Raw genomic sequence first — 25,855 nt, 5'->3', positions numbered from 1 at the left:
GAAACCAGGCACAGGGATGCACACAGATAATCCTAACACTTGGGAGGCTGAAGCAGGATCAAAAATTTGAGGCCAACTTAGGCTACAGAGATCCTGTCTCAAATAAGAACAACAATAAAACAATATACACATTTGCCAATTTTTGTTTTGGCATCAAAGCACAGTATTTAAGCTGACAGAGAAGTAGTATACACCACACTTTTCTAACCACAGGGTTGAGTGAGGCTGGCTTTCTTATTTTTCAAATATAAATTACAATAGATCAAATGTAGACTCCAATTATCTTCAATTAAGTGGGTCATTTAAGACATCTGCAAAAACATAAAAACAATGCTATTTTCTCATTAATTTTTTGGAAAATATGGTTATTTTGTTATATTAATATGCAATGTTTTTACTGGGAGGTGGGGGTTGAGACAAGGTCATCCTATATAACCCAGGCAGCCTGTAAATCATAATATTCCTGATTTTGCCTTTTTGAGTACTGGTATTATCCAAGTATATTCCACCTTGTCCACCAACAGATTACTATTAAATGAATAATGTTTTGAAATTATTTAGTTTTCATTTCAAATGTTATCAACATTAATAAACATAATCCACATAAACCGAAACATTTTGGGGACCTCTGATCTAAGTGATCTTAGGAGTGTGAGATTTTTGATCATAGTCCCTGTAGCAGGCATACCTCTTCCCACAGAGCTTCTGGGTTCTCTGAGATTAATATACATAATGATATAATCCAGAATCTTTGTTTCCATCAATCTAAACATAGTCACAATGCATCAAGAGGAAATTAAAAATTTCAGAAATTTCAGAGTGATTGTAAATAAGGAAAATCTGATACTTAAGTACTTAAAGTGGTCTTTTATTAATCTACTATTTAATTTCAATCAAAGTAAAATTAAGTTATGCACTAACTTCATAGGCTTCCCATCTTTCCCTCAACCTCTCAGAATGATCTTGAATGGAGGCAGCTTCAATGTTCAAATCCATGATACAAACAGTGACTGAAAACTGCACCAGCTCCAAGCATCTGTCTCCACTAAGCCCTTGTGTGGCGTGTCTGGTCTGTGGCGGTGAATACTGCACACAGGGCAGCCGTGATGAGCAGATGCATCCCTTCATAGAGAAGCTTTGGAGAAAATACACTCCATATGAACAAGTGATAACGAAGGGATGTCACCAAAACAATGTATGTGGCAACTGGAACAGAGCCAATCAGTGCATAGCAGAAGCAAGCACGGCTCAGAGCTGGACCACTATTAACAAAACAGAAAATACATGTCAAAGCATGTCACAGCAACACTTCAGATTTCTACTTTGAAAATAGGTGAACACTCTTGCTTCTGGACTAGAATATACCACAATCTCTCTTCTGTGTACTTGGTGGGTCACTAGACACAATGATAACTTCCCTACAGGTGTACAGGAAAGGTAAAACTAGGCTCAGTAGGTAGGACGGCACTTGCTGCTAAACCTGACAATCGGAGTTCAATCCCTAGGACCCATATGGTAGAAAAAGAAAACTAACTGACAGTTACAAGTTGTCTTCTGACCTATATGTATGACACAGACACACACAGAGACACACACACACCAAATAAATAGATGTAATAAAAAATTAAAGCTAGTAATCCTTTTAAAAAGGACAGGCAAAACCTAATAAATTCATAAAATATATCAAACAACTATTTCTGTTAAGTAAATTTAAATAGTAACTTTAATGAGAATAGTAACATCTGCACTTCAAATGCTTAAAAATGCTTCTAAACACTTATAAATCACAGGATCCCTACTTCCTGTGGAGATATGTATGTTAGTTACCATACTGTATTACTAAAAATCATTGCCTCTTATGTCAGAGGTTCTCATCTCTCTTTGGATCCTATAGGGATCACCTGAATGTGTGCACAGTGCAAGTTGCTTTGTGACCAGTGGTGGCCATGCTCCAGGAAAACTAGGCCGTAATGTAAACTGAACATGTCAGATAAGCTGTAGCTCATGACAGGGTTACAGGTGAAGCAGCAAAGCTTGTGGCAGAGACTGGAGAGCCTGAGATTTGAGGATCTGGATGGTGAATTTAGGTCCTTTTACAATGATCAGAGGCTATGGATGGGATGTAGAACCTGGGACCATGGAATTTACAAATCTGGGGTTATCACAGACTCTTGAGAATAAAATGTATTTATGTAATGCAAAAGGAGTGGTTCCTATCTCGGGAATGATATGCCTGAATGTAGGCCATGAGTTGCAGGGCATGCCTTGCTGGGGAATGTACTTAGAGACAGAGTGGCAAGTGTGTGCATCTGTTGATCAGGCAACTCCACCAGGTGCCACTTTAGGACATCTCCCCCAAACATCTATTTTCATGCTCATTATCCAGTGTTAACACCAATAGCTACTCAGTGGCCAAGAGACAAGACTGTTCTGAGCACCAGACCCCTGTTTTTTTTCTTCCTATCTTTTCTTTTCTTTCTTTCTTTTTTTTGTTTTTGTTTTTTCTTTTCAAGACAGGGTTTCTCTGTGTAGCTTTGGAACCTATCCTGGCACTGACTCTGTAGACCAGGCTGGCCTCAAACTCAGAGATCTGCCTGCCTCTGCCTTCCGAGTGCTGGGATTAAAGGCATGCGCCACCAACACCCAGCCCTCTGGTTTTTTTCAAATGGTGTTACCGGTGGACAGCTTGAGCTATCTCTTCCACAACATCACCTCAGCCTTCACTGGCTTCTCATGTTGGTCTTGGCACACTTTCCCCTGGTTCGTTCCCAACTGTTACATCACACTTGACCCCTGCCATATAGACAGCCCAGTACTTCCTTTGTTTTACTCCTCATGCTTGAACTGATAGTTCCTACTTGGTACCTGGCCCAAGGTCAAGGGTTACCTTGTCATATCCCAAGTGACTGCAAATGCCTCATGAACAGTGCACCAGTGTACCACAAAGTAAATACTCAGCTTAAACCTTGTAGATAAAGGGCTCTGGCTGCCCTTGTTTGGGAGGCATAAACAGGGCATCTGTGCTGAGGCAATGATGTACCAAATGGAGCTTCTTTTTTACCTGACACGTCAGCACGTGGTACAGTGGGTTTCCACATGGCACTGCCTTGTGGGACAGTTTTTAGCATTATCCATGTAGAATATTGTGCACACTGCTCCTATAACATCAGCATAGGATTTCAGCATTGTTGCTGGCAGGCAGTTCACATCAACCACAACTTCCAGATTCTGGCCCAACAGCCTCATTTGTGGGTTGTATAATTTAAGATGAACTTTCTACAGACTGAATCAAAGTGTAGGCATGGGACAGCTACAAGTGAAGTCCAGGCATTCCTTGTCCTCAGAAATGTTTGTCCTCTCTAAAAATGTTTTCTCCCTTGAATAGCAAAGTATCTGCTTGAGAGAGGTTATCTGTTTCTCTCTACAACCCAAATGTAGTTTGCACAGGAGGGTGCTTCTCTTTCTGGCTGAGACCACCAGAGTTCCTTGTCCAGCCTTTGAGAACTTTCTGTAGCTATGCTTGAGCTAATAACTAACATCTGAGCACCTTTACCTGAGGGAAATGCAGTACCAGTGAACTAGTGGATCGTTATCTTCTTGGGCTTGCTGAGTTCAGTGCTATCTGGGTCCCTCCATGAAGGTGCCAACATGAGTCTAGAGGTCAGACATGAGTCTAGAGCAGAGAAGAGAGCCTGGGCTATGGACATGAACTTGGAGACCCCAGACTAGTTTAGGAAGTAAGTAGGCAGGATGGTCTGAGGACAAACTAATGAAAGAAGTTAAGGAATAACACCAGACGAGAGGCAGGCCACACATGACACCGATAGGGACAAGGGCATATATACAGTCTGCAGGTCACTGAGGTAAGCAGAAGCCTGGAGACATCCCAGGAGGAGTCATCCCTGACAGTCACCACAGCAAGAACCACTTTGTTGGTTGGTTGGTTGTTTTTTTGTTTTTTTTCAAGATGGGGTTTCTCTATTTAACAGCTCTGGCTGTCCTGGAACTCACAGAGATCCACCTGCTTCTGCCTCCAGAGTGCTGGGATTATAGGCGTGCGCTACCACCGCCCAGCTAAGAAACACTTCAAAAAAAAAAAAAATCTTTTTAATTTTACATACCAATCCCAGTTCTCCTCCCTCCCCTTCTCCCTATTCCAGCCCCCATCCACTCCTCAGAGAGGGTGAGGTCTCCCATGGGGAGTCAACAAAGTCTGTCACATTACAATGAAGCAGGACCAAGGCCCTCCACCCTGTATCTAGGCTGAGCAAGGTATCCCTCCATAGGGAATGGGCTCCAAAAAGCCAGTTCATGCACTAAGGATAAATCCTGGTACCACTGCCAGTGGCCCCACAAGCTGCCCAAGTCACACAACTGTCACCCACATTCAGAGGGCCTAGTTCGCTCTTATGCAGGTTCCCCAGATGTCTGTCCAGAGTCAGTGAGCTCCCACTAGCTCAGGTCAGTTGTTTTTGTGGGTTTCCCCAGCATGGTCTTGACCCCTTTGCTCATATTATCACTCCTCCCTGTCTTTGGTTGGTAGCTCCAGTGTCACAGAGAGAGGCTAGCTTTCCATGATTTAGGCACACTAAGAAGAGTAAGCAGGCACAGCCGGGTCCAAGAATGTATGGCTGCCAGTAGTGGCTACGAACCTCTAGACTACTCTGAGCTTCCCATGAAGCCTTCTTTCAGGGAGACACAACACAGAAACCAACAACTAGAAGCAAAACTAGCTGTAGAGAAAATAGGCAGGGATAGTACGGACATGTTAGACAAGCATGAAGAGCTATATATACCCAACAGTGGCAACCTTGAGCAAGCCAAATCCTGGGAAGCGCCTCCATGCTGCTGGAGGGCACAAGAGCCTAGATGGGCTAAGGCAGATGGGACTGACTTACTCAGTATCTATACAACCAGCAACTCCTCCTAGCATAATCTTCCTGGATCGCCAAAAGCTTTTTTTTTTTTGGGGGGGGGGGGAGCCCATGCCATTTGTCTCCTTGCCCTCAGAATGGAAGAATGAGCAGGAAAACATTAAGTGGCTCAGAGCTGAGTATGGACTTTCCCAGTGACTACTCCCATGGGACATCACCTCCTGCTGACCTCAGTGATCTCTAGACAGCACATCTCTTGCCTTTTTGCCTGTGGCATCTGGCTTTGCTCCTCATCTGGTTTTGCTACAGGGCTTTCTTTATGGGTTTCTTCTTCTTGTGTGGTTTGAACTGAAAAACTGAATCTGATCAATAGAGTCCCTCAGACCTGACTGAGGCAAATGGTCCATGAGCTACATTTCTTATTTAAGGAAAAAAAAATCAATAAAAAGATTCTCTAACATTTGGAGTTCAGATGCCTTGAATAGAAAATGTTATTACTCTCAAAAACCGACAATCTGCAGTCACATTTGTTTTGAAGGACAAAGTAAGTGCCTTACTTGCTTGCTTCTGAGCTCAGGAAGTGCATAAGGTGGCTGGCCCAGAGCACAGGCCCGACATATGTTCCAAACACAGTGAGGAAAGTGGCTGGAACTTCCAAGTAGGTGTCTAAGCCCACAAAGCCTGCTGAAATGTCAATGGTGGCAATGTTGTTTGAGTTACCCTGGAACAGAAGAACAGCAAGCATGGACACATGATCAGAGGAGCAAGAGACACTGGTCATAGCAATCATCTACCTGCTCCTTAGGTCACCAGGCTGGCTCTGGATGGGTCATATTTCTCCAGACCCAGAAGGTGGTAGAAGATTTCCTACACAGAATGATTCTTTTGAAGAATTTTGCATATCCAATCTTATGACTGACCACAGGTATATCACACCTTCCTGAAGACATATCACCCGTTCTCAAGACAAGTGCGTAAATCTTTCTTTCCTTGAGGACAGTACATAAGGTCCTCGCAGGCCCACAAAACACATCTCCTGGACACTGACATGCTGTGACTGAGTACCCACTTTTCTACTGAAGCCAGGAGGTTAGCCACAACCCAGCCCAGCTGAAATGCAACATGGGACATGGGGATTAATGACACATAGTATACAGTTTGGTGACTACCTACATTCTACTAATTATATCCGTATGCCCAAGGAAATCACAGGTCTTGAGTCTATTATGGGGGAACTATGTTGGTCCATGGGGGAAACCAGGGTAGAAGGAGTCAGGAGGGCCAGATCACCACAGCAAACAGTCCAGGGCTGGTCTTGGTCTGGTCTCAGTACTAAAGGAATTATAGATTCCTATAATTTAATCCAACTACTCTTGGCCTTTGGTGACAAAAGGCAAACCATTCAACCTAGAGTTGATTCATAGGTAAGGCTGGGGACATACGAAACCAAGAACAATGGGAACACAGGGAAGAGACAGACTGACCTATCAGGACAAGACAAATAAAAAGGAGAGGCCAGTGCACACAGAAGAGATCAAGTGGAATTGTGAAGGAAACTACAGTGATATATACCCTCCTTGGGGTTGCTAGTAGGAACTAGATTCTTCTAAGGTCCATTATCTGTCCTGCTATCCTTCTACACAACAAAAGGGAGGCAGGCTTGGGTTTCCAATGATAAATCTTTAAATACAAGAAGTCCTATGATCCTCCAGGCCTTAGAGGACTACTAACTGTGGATACACCCAATGGTTCCCAGTGTGGACAGCCTTGACATCAGGGACAAAGGTACATGAAGTCTAATTACTATATTCCCAAAACAAAACACATAAAAGACTTAAGGTGTTCCCTTTACTGTTTGTAATAAATCAATTCCTACCCAATCCTTCCTGCAAAACAACAACCCATTGTCTTATGGATATATAGATGCATCCACACAGAGCAAGTCTTTTTTTTATTTCTTTTTTAGACAGAGTTTTACTATGTACCACTGGTTAGCTTATAACTCACAGAGATCTGCCTGCCATTGCCTTCCCAGTGCTAGAATTAAAGGAATGTACCTCCATACCTGGTCAAGCATGCCTTTTTAAAATGACAAACTATACTTTATCTAATAAAATCCACATAAGATTTAAGTATAATTTTCTATACATTTTCAGTTTTTTCACTGAATACATATAACTTTCCATCTTACAACATTTTTGGAAAGAAAAACTAAAAGATACATGACATAAAAAAGTTACCAGTCTTCTACCCATTGATAACAATGAAAACCTACCTGAAAATAGAAGAATGCTTGACCAAACCAATAATGCATTACAGTGATCTCGGCTGCATCGTGTCTCAGGGGCTTCCAGATGAACTTAGTCATTACAGTCTGAATCAAGAGACTAAATGCTAACACTGGAAGATTATGTGGTCTCAAAAGCAAGGCTGCCAGAAGGACTAATCCACTATGTATCTCCCACAAACCTATTGTCCTGGTTTTGTAGTCTGTTGCAATGACTTGTGCTTTAAGTAAATCTTTGGTACCCGTGAACAGAATGCCAAGGACAAATACATAAACAAAACGAGCTTCAATAATACCCCTAAAAAAAAGCAAAACATGTTAGATTCATTTATACCATCTAGAAAAATTGAAGTACATATTTTTCCATTTAAAACATGTATCTAATTAGATAATGCAGCCAGTAAGGCCAACAGGCACATGCTGGAATGTACTGTCCTGATGAAGCTGACTTTGGGGAAAACTTGCTTATATGGTCCAAGGACCACCTGATAGCAAGATGAGAGAGAGAGAGCTATGCCCTTGTAACATGTCAAGGGAATCACCAATCCACTTTGCACAGTTAAATGAAAAACCACTGTGCTAGTCAAAGACCTGAATATCTGAAATTTCCTAAGTTCAAAAATGCTAATTCAGCATGTTCAATTGCAATTAAATGGATTTAAAAAGAACTTGCATGCTGACATGTACAAAATGGATAATGTTGGCATGCAGTCGTCCAAATGGTTTGGTCTGGGCTCTGTGGCTCACTAGTTTTGTTGTAGACAATTAACACTCTGACAACTCCATTATTCATGAAAACAGAAAGTGGTTCCTACATATCACATGGTTATCCTAAGAATTACATATGTGTAAAGAAATAGACATGAAGTATTTGGCACACAGAAGATGCTTAGTAATATTAAGTGCTGTTATAGACTAAATATCATCTTCTTTAATACATATTCCTAAAACATAATATTTTAAGCATATTTTATAAATGATGTATTTATATACTTGAAGATTATATGGAGTGTGTGGTGCATACTTTTAATTCCAGCACTCAGGAGGTAAGGCAGAGACAGGCAGTCTGTGAGTTTGAGGCCAACCTAGTCTACATAACCTACAGACCCAGGTTACATATTGAGATCTTGTTTAAAACAACAAAACAAAACAAAAAAACCCAAAAACAAAAGACCCATGTTTGATCTCCCAGCATCCACATGGTGGTTCACAACTGTCTGCAACTCCAGTTCCAGGGAATCCAATGCCCTCCTCACATACGTGGTACACAGACATACATGCAGATAGAACACCAAAACACATAAAAACTAATTCATTAATTAAAAGAAAAGATAGCCACTTAAAGTAAATTTTAAATGAAACTGCAATACAGCAGTATCTTATAAAAGCTGAATTTCCTGTATCACAGTCTTAACAACATTTTATGCATTAAAAACATTCCCTTATATTATGATTAATTTAATTCAGTGTTGATACTGTGTGTTACATGTGGGACAGTGTGGCACTGGCTGAGGAGCTGGGTCAAGTACCTAGCAAACCGATGATCATATGTGTCCTAATATAAAAGCTAAAGAAAGGTCCATATGGGTTCCAATAAAGCAAAATGCAGCAAATGTCAAAGCTATCAAAATGCTTCAGAGAATTCCTGTCCCAGGAGACAATGCCAAGCACTAGATAGAAAAGAACAGTGCTTCTCATTTCTAGGGCTTTAAACCGACTTTAATCCCATACATGCTTGGGCTTCTGAGTGGAGAAGAAAGGAAAGTTTCCAGGCAAAGGGTCTTAGATACTTGGTGAATAGAGAGTCATAGTAGATGCAGAACCAGACAGGTCAGGATCTAGGATGAATTCAAAACTTAAGCACTTTAGGAACCGGGTGGATCTGAAACCAGATACAGGGTGAAGAAGGAGCAAGCTTAGAGGAGAGGCACAACGGCTATCTTCTAGTCATCCACAAAAGACAAGCTGCTGATGAGCAGACAAGAAAGTAGGGGGATCATAGCCTTGAGATGAATAATGCAGAAATCAAGTGCATTCACACACTGCACTTGGAAATGAAACAGAAACACCAAATGTAATATACAACTATTTGCCCAAAGTTCCAGACTCCACAGCCAAGAAGAGCCTTTGTCTCTACAAAATGCTCTCAGTCTCACTCACCATCTTCTTTATATTCCCTGTGGCTTATTGCCTCAGCTGAAGGCCATCACACTTCTGTCACCTCACATCCATCAGCACGTGTTTTCGGGTAACCCCCCAAGCCTCTGGCTATACCTTGTCTCTCAGTATTTGTTAATTCCAGATATTTCAAATGAGTAAAAAGTAAGGCCACAATCTATATATGATCCTAGGCCCTAAATATGATAATTAATATTTTATCAACTTAAGTCAAATACAAAAAAAGTTTGGTAAGCTGGCATCATGCAAGACTTTGCCTACTGCTTCGCAATACCCTTCTGTGTTCTATGAAAACTTACTGTCTCACAGTTAAAAGATCCTACCACAGAGCTGGACAATTACCATTGCTGCTGAACAATTATGTTTTTCAACTACAAATGATGTTTTAAAGGACATGAGGGTGTCTTATTTTTGATGGCCCCTCTGATTGTATTCTTGAAGTAACTTTTGAGAACAGACATAACCATACAAGAAGGTAGCCACACTCTGCAGCTCTGTCCAGTTACCCCAGCAGTTCTATCACAAATACCAATTTCATGGTTGAGTCTTCTTGATTTGCACAACAGGAATTCTTGGGCCGTACAAGAGTAACATAGGGAAGCTAGCTTCCTTTCCCAACTGCTGGGAATGTCCACACTATTACTGTCCTTGTAAGTCACACCTCAACTTAGCAAAACCAAAATCCTAGGAAATGAAGGTTGCCATTAACTCATTTATCACTATATCCATCAGTCCTAGGACTTAAATTATTTATTAATTTAAAAAATAAATACAGTGGCCTGACTTCTAAGTTATTTTTCTCCCAAGAGTGCTACCAAAGTGGTGCATTAAGATTTTCTTGGCCAGGAAATAACAGCTGCAAATGAAACCACCATTCATAAAAACTAAACTCCAGGGGCTGGAGAGATGGCTTAGAGTTTAAGAGGACCCAGATTCAAGTCCCAACATGCACATGGCAGGTCACAACTGTCTCTAACTCCATTCTAGGGTATCTGGCACCCTTATACTGTCATACCTGCAGGCAAAATACCAATGCACATAAAATAATAAATAATTTAAAAAAGAAAACTAAGCTAATCTCCAGTATTGTAAGGATTGGCATGGCTTTTTTTTTTTTTTTTTTTTTTTTTTTTTTTTTTTTTTTTTGGTTTTTTGAGACAGGGTTTCTCTGTGGCTGTAACTAGCTCTTGTAGACCTGTGGTTTCTCTGTGGTTTCTCTGTAGCTGAAACTAGCTCTTGTAGACCAGGCTGGTCTCAAACTCACAGAGATCCACCTGCCTCTGCCTCCCAAGTGCTGGGATTAAAGGTGTGCGCCACCACCACCCTGGCAGCATGGCATTTTTTAGTACAGAAAACACTAAACATATAAAAGCAAATTTTGCGTCTCTAGTTCACTTACTTTGAAATGACTTTGTTGTCTGATTGCCATGGGAACAGCACAATCCCAATGGCTGCCCTGTAGCAGAAGACCCCCAGCAGCCCCAGTGCTAAGGCTGCCTTGGATACAGGGGAGCATCCCTTCTGAACCAACATGAAGATCACAATCAGAGAAAGGGCAGCCAGGCCTGAGAGTTGTACTTTGTGGTCAGAGCTGAAATAAGACAGAAAATGCCCAAATTACTACAATAGAATTGGTGATTTATAATTGAAGGGTTTTTAAAGAATTGTATTACAATCAGACAATTTTTCTAGAAAGCCAGGATACAAAACAAAGACAAAGTTCTTAAAATGTCACAAAGACTGCCATGCTGAGATCTCATTTCTTACTCTTCAGACAGTGTCAGATGCAGGTACTAGGTACAAACAGTTCTGTCTCCGGTATCCTCCATTTATTTCGTCCTCACCCTGGCTCTACTGCTCTCTCACACAGCTCAACTCTCTTGGCTCTAGGCTCTGACTGGTGGCTGTCCTGCTGAGCAGAGGTGCATAGGCAGTGCTATGTGTAAAGAATTCTGGCAAGGCCGGCGTCCTTAAATTATTTACACAGTCCATGCTCATAAAGCTTAGATAGTTAATAGCTGTTAAATACATATTCTGGAAAGAGATACACAGAAATGGGAAGAGACTTCAGAAAATGTGAATGAAACTGGGCATGGTGACATACATCTGTAATCATGACAAGTAAGAGTCTTAGATATAAGATCACAAGTTTGAGGCCAGCCTAGGGTACAGAGCAAGACCTTGTCTCAAAACAAATACACGGAGAGAGGTGGGGGAGGGGAGAAAGGGGGGTTGGGGAGAGGGGAGGGAGAGAGAGAACAGAAAAACACAAAGAAAAACAAAAACAAACCAGAAAACGGCAGAAGACAGTTGCGGCTGTTAGGACGGGAAGAGATGATTTAAAACTATAGGTCTCAGCCAGGCATTGGTGGCGCACGCCTTTAATCCCAGCACTCGGGAGGCAGAGGCAGGCGGATCTCTGTGAGTTTGAGACCAGCCTGGTCTACAAGAGCTAGTTCCAGGACAGCCTCCAAAGCCACAGAGAAACCCTGTCTCGAAAAACCAAAAAAAAAAAAAAAAAAAAAAAAAACAAAAACAAAAAACAAAAAACAAAAAAAAACTATAGGTCTCACCTGGAGGTCTCACCCCAAAGGTCTCTGCTGTGCTTTAGATTGCACATCCTAGGCACCCTACTGATTGCTGTATACCACATAGAGAAGTGGTATTTAACTGAAACAGCTTTGGAGTGGGCAGCTAATGGGACTTATAAAATGGCTCTTTATAATTTGAATGACCCAGCAATTTAAGAAAAAAAAAATCTAGGTGCAGGAAGCAGTACACTTGAGAAGTCATGCAGGACACACATGCACCAAATGTTTCAATTTTTCAGAGAAAAAACAAGTGTCTATTGTGTTCTTCCTAAGCCTGTAGCTCCTAACAGATCAATCACTTCACAGACCTGGGCCAAGGAGATATGGCCTATCACGAGGCCCAATTCTCCATGTTTCCTGAACTCCAAAGTGAGGACCACATAGCGCTGTTTCTCCTGGGGTGTTGTGCAGGCCCATAGCAGGTACTACAAAGACACCAGCTGTAACTGTGGGATTATTAAAGTTTGATAAGTTAGTTAATATTAAGGGGGACTCTCCATGGGAGTCTCTGGTTAGAGGAAGCAGTCTTTGATGCCCCCATTCAGATTGACAGTACACTTGTAAGGTCTTGGGGGATACCATTTGTTTTTGTTTCTCCACCATACAGATATAAAATCATGCCACAGTATCAACTGAAACTTCCCAAGCACTAGTAGGAGTACTTCTTACCCTCTGCATTGTAATTTTACACAGTTCTGCAACTGTCTGTTCCTCTGAACATTCTCATTTTGCTGTTCTTTTACTTTAGCTTGAGTCTTTGTTGTCAGACAACTAAAAATTATAACAGTCTGGTCTTGACTTTGCCAGACTCAGTTTCTTCCACTTACTTCAAGACTCTTCTTAGAATCTTCCATCTACTCCTATGTACATCTCTTCCTGGCTCTGCAGCCTCAGTAGAAGGCTCAGGAGATGTTGAAGATCTGCTATTTACATTGCCTTCTGAGGGTGCAGAGAGAGAAGGCAAAGATGATCCAGAGGTTGCAGCCTTTTGCCACTGACCCTCTTGTCTACAGGCAGCAGTATAGAGTGAACCACCAAGGACTCTACCCCAGAGTTACACATTTATCACAATGATCATTTTAAAACCCACAGTCCTTAATAAATCAAATTTATTAAGCTAGCCTCTTTTCAACTTCGTGGGGTATATTTTCTATTTCTTTAGATCTCAAGTATTATCTTAGTCTTAATTTTTTTTTTTTTTTTTTTGGTTTTTTGAGACTGGTTTTCTCTATGGCTTTGGAGGCTGTCCTGGAACTAGCTCTTGCAGACCAGGCTGGTCTCGAACTCACAGAGATTTGCCTGCCTCTGCCTCCCGAGTGCTGGGATTAAAGGCGTGTGCCACCGACACCCGGCTAATATTTTTAAAAGGACAAAATACAGAAAAAGAAGACTATGTGTGACTATTGAGCTGCAAAGGATTTCAGTCCATAGGTCATGCTTACCTGGTAAGCCAGTGGCTGAGGTCAGGCCTGTGGGCTCCCTGCACCCCTGTCTGGTTCAAGGACCTCAGTAGCCGGCAGCAGATCAGCACCAGCCATGGACTTGCCAGCACTGTCCACCATTTGCAGCTTCCTTGTGCTTCAGAAAGGGAGGCCCCTTTACCAGTTCTGACAGGCTCAGGGGTATTATAGCTCGTACTGTCCAAAAGGGTGCTGGCAAGTATGTCCGAACATCCTTGTTCCTCCACTTGGAAGTAATGCTGAGGCTCACAGTCATCTCCCACAAAGTAACTCCTGCAGGTTTCCTGGCTCAGAGCCAGGCACAGAGTGTTAACAAGAAAGTACCAGGTCTGATGTTCTTCCTCCACAAAGCTGCTGGCTCCCAGGCTCAGAACATGGCCCACTGTGCCCAGAAGAAGAAGGAGGTCCACCTCTGACCACCCTGAGCCGGGATGAGCTGCTCTCTGTTAAAAGGAAAACAGTTTCTGAAGGACAACCTGACAATTACACCCATCACCCTGCACGTACCGGAGTCCCCTGTTCAAGTGAAAAGGCCTCATCATAAGACACTTGCTGTCTTCCCATCTAACCCAAACTGCCTAATATGGAGGGAACCCTGCATTGGGAAGCACTGGCCCCTCTTCCTGCAGCAGAGCCTAGAAGAGGTCAAGATGTTCTAATGCTAACCATGAGGACATGGACATACCTCACCCCGGACTGTAAGCCCAAAGTTCAGTGTCAGAGACTGAAAGCAGGTGCTCAATACAGTGATTGAGCCCAAAGAACTGTCCAGAAGACCCTGGCCTACCTGTCTCGTTCCCTGCATGACATCAATCTCCACAGAACTACATAGTTCCCACTACAATGGTTACTTCTGCTGAAATGACAAAAAGATGGCAACAGAATACTACCTCTTCAATTATGTTATGATTTAGATATGAAATAAATACACCGCACCAAATGGGGTGGGGACTCATAAAGGTGATTAGAAGAAGAAAATGCTAAATCTTCCATTCTCCCGTCTTTCCTGTCACTGCTCAGCTGCCTGGAGGAAACAGCTTTTCTCAGCTAAGCCTTTCCACTGTGGTGTTTCCATCTGAACCCAGGCCCACAGGAATGGAGCCCGCCAGATGTGCACTGACACTTTGAAAACCGTGAGCTCTAAGTCTTTCCTCCCTTAAATTGTTGATCTCAGGTATTTTGTCACCGTGATAAAGACTGACCAACACAAATTAACAACTTAGAAACAGCTCAAAGCTGGGCGGTGGTGGCACATGCCTTTAATCCCAGCACTCGTCAGGCAGAGGCAGGCGGATCTCTGTGAGTTCGAGGCCAGCCTGGTCTCCAGAGGGAGTGCCAGGATAGGCTCCAAAGCTACACAAAGAAACCCTGTTTCGAAAAACCAAAAAAAAAAAAAAAAAAAAAGAAAGAAAGAAAGAAAGAAAGAAAAAAATCAGCTCAAGTGTTGACGAGATGGCTGCCAAGCCTGTTGACCTGAATCCTATTCTCAGGACCCGTATGGTGGAAGGAGAGAACTTACTCTCACGTTGACCTTTGACCTCCACATGTGCACTGTGGCGCATGCATGCACACACATACACACACACACACAGTTCAATATGAAAAGTACTTGTCACTTATTGTTCTGATACTCGTAACTATGTTTAGTAAGGCACCCAGAGAAACACCATGGACCCAGAAAGACCCTAAAGAGGCAAACATACACAGAGACTATGCTGAGACTATGCCGAGACTCAGACACACAACAGGAGGCTGTGATGGGAAGGACAGAAGGAAGGCTATACTGGATAAGGGCTAGAGGCAGCAGTATCCCAGGCTCTAGATACTGTCCAATCTACTGCAACCATGTATCTCTTTCACACTGCTCCATTATCATCACCTACCCAGTAAACAACTGTGTCAGCCAAACCTCAAGAATTTCATGGGAAAGGTAACCCTTGAAAAGAAAGCTTGGTGAGGCAGAACAGACCAATAGGGACCAACCTTCCCTGGGAACCTCCTGTGTGTCCACCTGTTTACTGTCCATCAGCTGCAGCTCAGAAACCCTTTCTAAGACTCAAGTACATGGGTTCCCTGTCTTTCACATCTAGAAACCCTAGTATCACCTCTGTCCTGGTCCAACTCTTCACAGCTGAGAATAAAAGCACATGACCTGACTGCACAACAGTATCGTAGGCCTAGGAAGACTGTGTGGGTCCTTCTCCTGCAGTCCATTAGGCGTGTGGTCTTTCCACATCTCCAGCACTGCAATGCTGGTTGGTACACACAAGATTTTCAAACAGCTTCTTACTAATGAAAGATTATCTGGCAAAACAAAACAAAAAGCCCACCCATAAGGCCCACTTATATAATAGGAACCAGCCTTACCTTCTTCAGCAGAGTGCCATCGATAACCATCCTGATAAGAGCAGACAAAATTGCACAGAGCAGCACAGAAACAAGTACCATCACACCTCCTGCTGCCAGCCATGGGAGGCTGCAGAGGTAGCATGAGCTCTCGGATGAGGTGCATACCAGGACATGAATGGCCGAAAGAACCAGAAATATCATATAGAAGAGCAGAGAAAACACAGGAGACAACAGAGGAACATCCAGCTCAGCCTTTCTGCACAGCACATGTGGAGTGCTAAGGAGAAACAGGATGAGAACCTGAAATAGAAGATCAAGGGTGTCTATGAAAGGCCAGGCATTCTCAAAATGAGCCCATCCCATTGCTCATACAACAACAACAACAAAAGGACCCAAGGGATAATTATTTTTAGTTTCTTAGTATAACTGTACAGTTTGATTTATAGTTTTATCTTTTATAGTAATGCTGAATTCAGTCATTTGACACATCAGGATCCACAATGGAAGAATAAAGAGCATTCTTATTTTCCATGTTACACCAATGTTTTTAGACACAGGGTCTTATTGTAGCCCAGGCTGGCATGACTTAGCCACCTTCCTGTCTTTAGTAGCCTAAATTCTAGGATTACCGACAAATACTACTATGCCCAGCAGTAATGATATATAAATTTAAAATCATCATGTTTTGGCTGAGTTGCACAGTCAGTTTAACACCCAAACCATGATAACACAAGCATCTGTACCTCCAAAACCACGACAGTCCCTACTGCCATGGAGTAGATGTCATAGTGAGCCACTTGTGTGCTCAGAGACAGACTCAGGGTCTTCAGGGCACCCAGATATTGCCTGAGTACTTTGGTCCCCAGGCCAAGCAGAATGTCTGAATGGTTTTCTTCCAAGTGTAGTTTGACCCAGTTTCCATGCAACCTTTCTGCCATTTTAAACTGCTCAAATCCAGGATCTATTAGAAAGAAGGATTAAACATACTTAAAATCTTACCACATTCACTTATTCCCGGCATATTCATTAGAACTGATACCTAATGAAGGCAATCTGTTCCTACGTAGGAAGGGTCAGCAACACTTCAGTAATACTGTAACAGCTGATGGTGTACATTCACCACTGCCAACATGGGGACTCAGCACACACAGTACAGGCAGAAATAAGCACAAACCCTGCCCATACACTGCACAGGCTGATTCTTGTGCCTTCATGCTCGCTTCCTTCCTTAAGAACCTTCTTTATAGTCCTCCTTGTGAAGGCAGTGCATTCTCTAGCCTCCTCCTGTTTACAATGGCCAGTGATGCCGTTGGCATGGAATGTGCCCCGGGCTCATGGCTACCCCTTCCTCTAGCTCTGCATGGTGTACTGCTGGAGCAAGGAGCCGACAGTCCTCTTTCCAGACCTGGTTATTATTCTTTACTATGTTGTGCTTGCTTGTGAGTAAATGGATCTAAAGACCAAGACTTTTCTTCCTGAGATGCTCTGTTCTTTAAAATGCACCTCAAACTCCAGCAGTGCCAAAGATGCCTTCATTCCCCAATAGTGCTGCACAGTGATCTGCAACCACAACTCATGTTCCACCTTCATGGCAGAAAAAGAACCCCTCTAGGCATTCTACTGCTGAGGACAAGCGTTCGGCACAAAATTTTAATGTGAGCCTGAGCATTTCAGGCTGTACCTCTCTTTACTGCTGGTCGTCTTAACTCGCACAGAGAAAAACTGGCCAGCACCAATCTGAGCAGCTTACTCACTTCTGCAACAACCCATGAGGGAAGGATGAGACAATTATGCCTGTTCTCCAGATGCGAAATAGAGATAGAATTAAGGCATTTGCTCAGGTCAGAGAGAGTGACAGAAAGCATTACTCTAAACTGACAGTAAATCAAAGGCTGGTGCTCACACTGCTGACCATGCCAAAGTCAGGGTGTCTGTAGCTGTACCCCAAGTCTCCACTGTGATCTTCCAGAGAGCCACAGAGACTTGGGCCAAGCCTAATGGTACCACTATCTACATCCCACAGCCTCCATAAGAGTCATAAAGACATAGAGTACCTGTGTCTATAACCCACAGCCTCTATGAGTAAGTTACAAAGATCTGGCTTATCTTTGTATATACTCAACAGTTTTGCACATTTCTACAAATGAACCAGAAACACAGGATATTTGTGTTACACCTACCTTACAGCCTCTATAAAATGAGTCACAGAAACCTGGGGTTCCTGTTCATTGCAGCTAAATGAACACTTCCTAAGCACTGACTGTGTCCTAGATACTGAATCTTGAATAAGAAACACAATGGATTGTAAATTTTTAAAAAAGAAATACGATGGTAAATAAACAGGTACAATTCCTGACTGCTTATGCTTGGATTCAGAAGTGTTCACAAATACAAACAAATGTAAACAAAAAACTATGTTGTATGCATGAATACATGTGATAACAAATTGTGAAGAATGGAGGCTAGAGAGACTGTTAAGAGCTCTGGTTGCTCTTTCAGTGGATCCAGGTTTGATTCTCAGGACCCACATGGTAGTTCACTACCATATATAACTCCAGTTCCAGGGGATCCAACATTCTTTTCTTTTGGCTTCTACAGTGCATGCACAGGACACACAGATACACATGAAAGAAAACACCTATACATATAAAAGAATTTTTTTAGTCACAAAATATGCTATAAAGAAAAAGAGATGATAGGAGGGGTTTCTGGTAATGGAGAATAATTGATTTTAGATTGGAAGAGGAATATAAGGCAAGGACAGTCTGATAAGCTGACTGTAAAGGATGCCCAGGAATTAACCAGAAAGAACATCCAGTCACTATGAACATCTTGTTCAGAGTTCCTGAGGCAAACAAAACAAAACAAACAAACAAACAAAGGCTGTTCCATCAGAACTAAAAGACAGAGGGCAAGAAGCACCGGATTTGGCTAGATGTAATGGAAGATTCTGTTGGCCCTGTTATGGGATTTTCAGTGTGCTGATGGTGTAGACACAGGAAAGCCTCCTATGATTGAAGGGTCCCAAGAATGTCTCCTAACCCCTGTAGGCTTGTTTCCTTTCCATTTAACATGGCTCCTAATTATTTTCTATCCTAACATTTCTGAAACAGCAAATAATCCTTAGTAGCTGTTTTTTGTTGGCAATTTTGCTAGAACAACAAAATATGCAAAAATATCAAGTAATGCCTGTCCTAGAGGTGAATGCCAATAATCTCAGCTATTCAAGAGGCTGAATCAGGAGGATCACTAACTGAAGGCCAACCTGAGCTACAGAATTCAAGGGCAGTTTGTATTCAATAACAGTGAGACTGTCTCAAAATAAAACCCAAATAGGCCTGGAGATGTAGTTTAGTGATAGAGCATTTGCCTAGTATATGCAAGGGATGAGGTTCAATTCCCAGTAGTTTAAAACTAACCATCAGCACAAAAAAAAAAAAAAAAAAAAAACTCCACCAAAATCAAACAATAAAACATCACCATACCTAAAACAACAACCACAAAAAAACCCAAACTAAACCAATCAACCAACCAACCAACCAACACCTTCCCACCCCTCAAAAGAACACCTTACAAGCCTAAAAGTTATTTTAGGGGGGAAAAAGTAAGAATAACAGTTATATATAATCTAGACTGAAAACTAAATGTGTATAAGAAGCCAGGCCTTCCTCCTAACAAACTTCTCACCTGAACTACCCTTCCTGCCCCTGTGTACATGGCTCTCAGTCATTCCCCAGGGGCAGGCAGGGCTGTTTCCCCAGGTTACCACTCATGTTGCTAACCCTACTAGCTGTACATCACAACTTAAAGAAGACAACGTGCCAGTATCAGACCAAATACTACCTCACACAGAAAGAGACCAGTGACAGATGTGTTTGTCTGTGATATGCTGGACATACCAGAGTAAATCAGCTGAAAGTGAGACTCAGGTATCTATACAGGGACTCACAGAGGTTTACACTTCTCCTGGAATCATTCCTATTGGCATAGAAACTGCTCTTAGTGTCTCCAGCTTAAAGACAAACATCTGCTTAGACCACAGTCTACCTGTACCCATTCTACCCAGGCTGTCCCCATCACAGGAGCTACTCCAGCAATCACTAATGACTCCATATCCTCAGAACCAATACTTAGTTCCCAATTCCCCTTAATTTTACAGCATCAACACAGATGCTTACTTTCTGCTTACTTAAATTCTCTTTCCATAACTTTCTGCCTAATGTCCCTGAGTCTCTTGATACCCTGCTGTTGGAATGAGAGTAGACCCCTAGGCTCATATGTTTGAATACTTGGTCCCTGGCTGGTAGGATTGTTTAGAAATGATTAGAAGGTGTGGCTTTGTTGGAGGTGTCACTGGGATGGCTTTGAGGTTTCAAGGCCACTCACATCCCGTTAGCTCTCTCTCTCAACCTTGTAGACCATGAAGTAAACTCTCAGGACCATGCCTGCCTGCCTGCTGCTGCCATGGACTCTAAGCCTCTGAAACTCTAAGTCCCAAATAATCTATAAGTGGCCTTGGTCATGATGTCTTATCACAGAAACAGAAAAATAACCAAGACCCCTGCCTTGCACATTAGCTCCTGCCTTGCACATTAGCTACTGCATGGTCCCCTGTCCTTTCACCGTACAGCTGAAACCTGGAGTGGTTCCTTTGGCCTTACACCTTATACCCCACTATACCAGAAAATATTGTTTGCCACCTCCAAAAGCACATCTACAATGCAACTACTTCTAATTTCCATCACCATGCAGGACCCATGCTGCCTCACCTCTCACCTAAACACTGTCTCTGCTTCTTGCCTGCTCTGCTAAAGTACAAGGCAGAACTCCCAGAGGGAAGCTGGGAGAACCTTTGAAAACCCAGAAAACTCTGTCATATCCTCCTTCACCTAGACAAAAGTGAAAGCTCATCTAATGTCTAAAAGCCCTCTGATGACATTTCTGACCTCATCTCCAGGACCTCTGACCCTCAGGCTATATAGCTACCTCTTAACTCTAAGGCCAGGCTTGTCTTAGAATACCAACCCGCCTATGCCCCCATCATTTCCCACGGTTCTGGTCACCGTCTGTCATCTATCACAATACTTTTGTTTTCTTCATGCTGAAAGATTCTGTGAGAACAGAGATCCCGATGCTTCATCTCCAGTACTTTTAATATGGTGTCCCTTGTTCATAAACAAAAACTGGATAAATGCTTGCTGAATTACTAAATGTATAAAACATTTCAAATAGCTTAATTATATTTGTGGTGTTGCTAATAATGACCGTTAAGGGCCAAAGAAAACAGGAACATTACATTCATAATTAAAGAGTGACAACTACAAAGTATTGAATGACAAATCACACCCCAGGAAAACATAAGATCCATTGAATCATGAAGACCTTATAGAAGTTAGAACTACAATTATATTACCTTTTTCATAGGACGGTATGTTTTCCTGCAATAGTTTGCTAAGCTGTAATGTGTTTAAGTGTAAAAATCTCAGTTGTTCTCTCATCGGTCTTCCTTCTATAACCGGAAATAAGAGGCTCCCTACACTGTCTTTAGGGATCGGCACACCAAGTCCTATTGCTAGTGTTGCAGCCAAGTCAGTCTGCTGGACATGCTTTGGGTGACGAACATCCCCTGGAAAAAAGAAAACATTTTAAGCAATAGATTTCTACAAGGTAGAAAATGGTAGTTATTCTTGAATTTAAGCACCTCAGCTAATGTAAGTCAAAACTACCATGTCTTCAAACCACTCAACTAAAAAGTCACACAGAAACTACCTTCTTGCTTTTTATGTCAATAAATTTACCAAGTATTACCTTCCCTTAAATGACTTATAATCTGCTGGATAGACTCTAATTTAAAAAATTAGTTATTGTGATTGTAGCATTGTACATGGAAGTGACAAGTAGTTAAGCAGAGGCTAAGGAATGGTCACTTGGATGATGTCAAGTCTACATGAGTTAGGATTAGCAGTGGTTCCTGGATCTTACCTAGGAAGCAGGATGAGGCTGGGCTCAGCTGAGCAGGTATGACCATTGACTAGGACAATGAAGAAGTAAGATCCTGCCTGTCCACACAATCTTTTCAAGCTTTCAGTAGCTGCCTGCAATGCCAGCTCCTTAAGAGGAAGAATGGCTGTGGTGTTCAGACACCAAGTGCAGGGCCCTGGTACACCAAACAACCTTGGGTGAAAGTAACCTAGTAGAGATTTCTCATCTGTAAAGAATGTGACCCCTAATCTCACCCTACCTCCACCCCAGAAGCACCAGACCAGGTTTACAAGGCTTAACACTGTTTGGAGCTGAAAAAGAAATGTGAAACAGAAGCACATACAACACAAATTTACTTCATTTCATCAGATACTCTTCTAAGACTGATGCATGTTTACTGTGGGATGACATAAGTATACTCCATGTGAGGTTCTAACTCCACCAAATACTGATAACCAGGACTCTAAGCTCAGGCAAAAGAAAGCAGAAGCCAGACCTAAAGAGGAAATTTCATAGTTCTGAATGTGAGCTGGAAGTATCAATTCAAACTCAAGATTACCTTATATTAAAAGATTTCCACCAGGTGGTAGTGGCGCACACTTGGGAGGCAGAGGCAGACAGATCTCTGAGTTTGAGGTCAGCCCGGTCTACAGAGTGAGTTCTAGGACAGCGAGGGTATATAGACTTCTATCTCGAAAAACAACAACAATAAAGCAACAAAGATTTCCTTGTTCTGTCCAGAAATCTAACAGGACCCAGCATAAGTTCATACTTCTAGCTCTGAGACAGTATATACAACCAATTCTACGTGAAGGATCAGGGTACCCTGGGGAAGCTAATTGAGCCCTGAGAAAGACAAAGGCATGACAGCTAGGGGCACTGTTCAGAGGGCAAGAGAGGGATGAGAGACCATTGAGATCTTGCCTAAAGGACTTGGGAATTAATATGAAGATGCTTCCACTGGCCAAAGATATGGGGAAAAAAAGATTAGTAATTATAATGAATAGAAACAAATCAGTATGCTTAACTCATAACTTCATAATATTACTAAAAACTGAACAAGTTTAACTGGTTATACTTGAAGGATAATGAGTTATTAATTGATTTGAAACTGATGATATGGGGAAAAATAATTCATTTTGTCTCTAATATCACTGGGAAATCCAAAGTAAACAGGAGCATTTTCTTTTTTTTTTTTTTTTAAAGATTTTTATTTATTTATTATGTATACAACATTCTGCTTCTGTGTATATCTGCATACCAGAAGAGGGCACAAGATCTCATAATGGATGGTTTGTGAGCCACCATGTGGTTGCTGGGAATTGAACTCAGAAACCTCTGGAAGAGCAGTCGGAGCTCTTAACCTCTAAGCCATCTCTCCACCCCGAGCATTTTCTTTATAAAACTATTCTTGCTGATCTTGTTTTAATGTTCTCCCAATTTTTTAATATTTATTTTTATTTTATTGGTTTTTCAAGACAGGGTTTCCCTGTGTAGCCTTGGGTGTCCTGGAACTCGCCCTGTAGACCAGGCTGGCCTCAAACTCAGATACGCCTGCCTCTGCCTCACGAGTGCTGGGACTAAAGGTGTGTGTCACCACTGCCTGGCATGTTTTCCCAAAATGTTTGTGATGAAAACTTAATCTCCAATGTACTGGTGTTGGGAGGTGGTGCCTTTTGCCAGGTATCAACTCATGAGCCCTAGTACCACTATAAAATGGCCTGTTAAAAAGAATCTCACCCTCTTTACCCATGTATCTTCTGTCACATGGGGATATAATGTCCATTCCCTCCAGGGACAAGTAATTATGGCATCATATTGGAAGAAGGGAACAAACCTCACCAGATTCTAACACTTGGACCTTGTACTTCCCAGCCTGCAGAAAAGCAAGAGATCAATTCCTTTCTCTATAAATTATCATATCTCTGTGGCTCTGTTAGAATAGCATAAACAGACTACAGTATTAGCTAAGTAATATAAAATAATGGATTTAAACCAGGCCTAGCTGGTCATCAATGACTGCTAACATTACAATAAAGTCCAGTGTTATAGTTTGAATAAAAACATACCCTCCTACAAGGCTTGTGCACTTGAACTCTTGGTTCTCAGCAGGCAGCATTATTTTGGGAGATTGTGGAGGCTGAGGCGGAAGACTGAGAGTTAGATTGGAGGTCAGTTGTCATATAGCTAGACTGGTTTGGGGGAATCCAGATCACAGGGGACTCCACAGACAATTTGATTTTTTTTTTTTTTCAGCAAATAAATGGTATTAAAAGAGCTGGGGGGCTGGAGAGATGGCTCAGTTGTTAAGAGCATTGGCTGCTCTTCCAGAGGATGTGGAGTTCAATTCCCAGCACCCACATGGCAGTTCAAAATTGTCTATAACTCCTGTTCCAGGGGATCCGATACCCTCACACAGACATACATGCAGGCAAAACACCAATGGACATAAAATACAAATAAAAAATTTATTAAAACAAAAAAGAGTTGGGAACTTACAAGTTAACAGGGATCTAGGAGACACACTGATACATCACAGTGTATGGATCTTAACTCGAACAAATTAAGACAACTAAAGAGAGAGAGACACTGGAAATCTAACATTATTTGATGATATTAAGGAATTAATGACATTTTTAAAATGTAGAAATAGAACCAGGATCATGTGGAGAAAGTGCATATTTGTGGTTGTGAGGTCTGATCCTAAATAACAAGAAAAACAAGGGTGTGCACAGATGGAATAGGACAAGCTATGGCTAGATGGTAACTATTGAAGTTGGGTGAACCTTTAACAGGTCTGAAATTCTCCACAATAAAGAATCTTTTCAAAAGGTTAAAATGTTTGGGTCTGGGATTTATATTAGTTTAAAAAGTGAGCTGGGTAACCAGCATTACTGCTTACCATAAGGTTACCTGGGCAGCCCAACTATGCTAACATCATGTATTGAGTGTCCTGTCTTTTTTCATTAATGTGAGATGTCACTATTATCAACAAATCCTTTATGCTGGAATCTATTTTTAACCTCTCTATTTTCCTCCACTGATAGGCCTGACCAATCTTGCCAGCACAAACTATTTTAGCAGCTATAGCTTTGCAATGTGAACATGGTACAAAGGACTTTATTCTACAGTCTTTTGCAGAACTATTCCCAGTTCTTCCACTATGCACATACGCTTCCATTTGCACCATGACACCCCTAATTCAGCAATCTTTTAAATCTTTAATAAACAAATACTGATGAAAAAGATGTCAGGCACCATTTTTATAGGCTTAGAAGACAAAACAAGTTCATGAAACAGGCCAAGTCCTACCTAGTGGTGTGTCAGCCAAACCAATATATTTGCTCTACCCTATGGTGGTCCAGGGGAGGTGTGTTATTCTTCCACAGTCCCTGGAGTGACCCACACCTATGCTTCCCACTGGGCCTGAAGACTCAGGACGAGCAGTCTCTGAGATCACATGGCAAATCATCCAAACTTCACAAAAACAGCAGCCTGGAAATTATCTAAGAGTGTTTATCAAATGAAGAAGCATTCATTCATAACAGTTTTGTAAGAAATTTAAGAGTCTGTGGCACATGAACCTGTAACCTCCCTTCCCCTGCCCCAACCCCAGGTTCCAGAAGACAGTAATTCCACAAGGGTGTCAGCAGGAATGCAGCCCTATCACCCACCCCATCTACAATGGAGTGAGTGTCTGCCCACCCAAGGTAAAAATAGGCCATCTCTCACCTATTTTTGACTCACAAACCAAAGAGCAATCAGGTGGCAAGAATGGAACTTCCAAGCTTGGTGACAGCAATAGAGACAGCAGCATACAAGGGCACCACTAAGGAAGCAATCAAACGTTCTACCCAGCTGTACTGCCTATGAACTACTCTGACAACCTATGATGACCAATACAGCAGGATAATCCTAAGAGTGCAATAGTGGCCTCATATATTAGTTGTAACCAACAGCTCTCTAATTGGATTTAAGGCCCATTCAACAGGATGGAAATCATGCCTGGTACTGGAAAACTAACCAACTCTCCAGGGCTAGTGGGGTCATGGATTTTAGAAGAGAACTTAATAACACCACTTTACTAAGCCGGGGAAATTCCTAAATGCATCCTAAATATTTATTTATTCTTAT

The 25,855-nt window shown here is 42.0% G+C and overlaps 1 protein-coding gene across 11 annotated transcripts in view; it reads right to left on the bottom strand.

The window, feature by feature from the left end:
• Pigg (phosphatidylinositol glycan anchor biosynthesis class G) overlaps positions 1-25,855 on the bottom strand; it is a 40,810-nt gene that overhangs the window by 6,547 nt on the left and 8,408 nt on the right. For 4 of the 11 annotated variants that reach the window (XM_027425959.2, XM_027425962.1, XM_035447587.1 and 1 more), the window contains 8 exons: positions 21,153-21,365; positions 16,483-16,700; positions 15,758-16,039; positions 13,373-13,833; positions 10,739-10,930; positions 7,150-7,459; positions 5,432-5,595; positions 848-1,262 (listed from right to left, as the gene is read on the bottom strand). In XM_027425959.2, coding sequence (XP_027281760.1) covers positions 1,046-1,262; positions 5,432-5,595; positions 7,150-7,459; positions 10,739-10,930; positions 13,373-13,833; positions 15,758-16,039; positions 16,483-16,700; positions 21,153-21,365 — 2,057 coding nt within the window. In that variant the 3' untranslated portion in view covers positions 848-1,045. Of the gene's footprint in view, positions 1-847; positions 1,263-2,556; positions 3,674-5,431; positions 5,596-7,149; positions 7,460-10,738; positions 10,931-12,757; positions 12,870-13,372; positions 13,834-15,757; positions 16,040-16,482; positions 16,701-21,152; positions 21,366-25,855 lie in introns of those variants that run through there. The other 7 variants (XM_035447586.1, XM_027425961.2, XM_027425960.2 and 4 more) reach the window with 7 other exon arrangements.

The sequence above is a fragment of the Cricetulus griseus genome, chromosome 7, assembly GCF_003668045.3.
Source record: "Cricetulus griseus strain 17A/GY chromosome 7, alternate assembly CriGri-PICRH-1.0, whole genome shotgun sequence".
NCBI classification, from domain to species: domain Eukaryota; kingdom Metazoa; phylum Chordata; class Mammalia; order Rodentia; family Cricetidae; genus Cricetulus; species Cricetulus griseus.
Note: the sequence above shows the minus strand (reverse complement) of the source record. Positions and strands in the feature narration are given on the sequence as shown.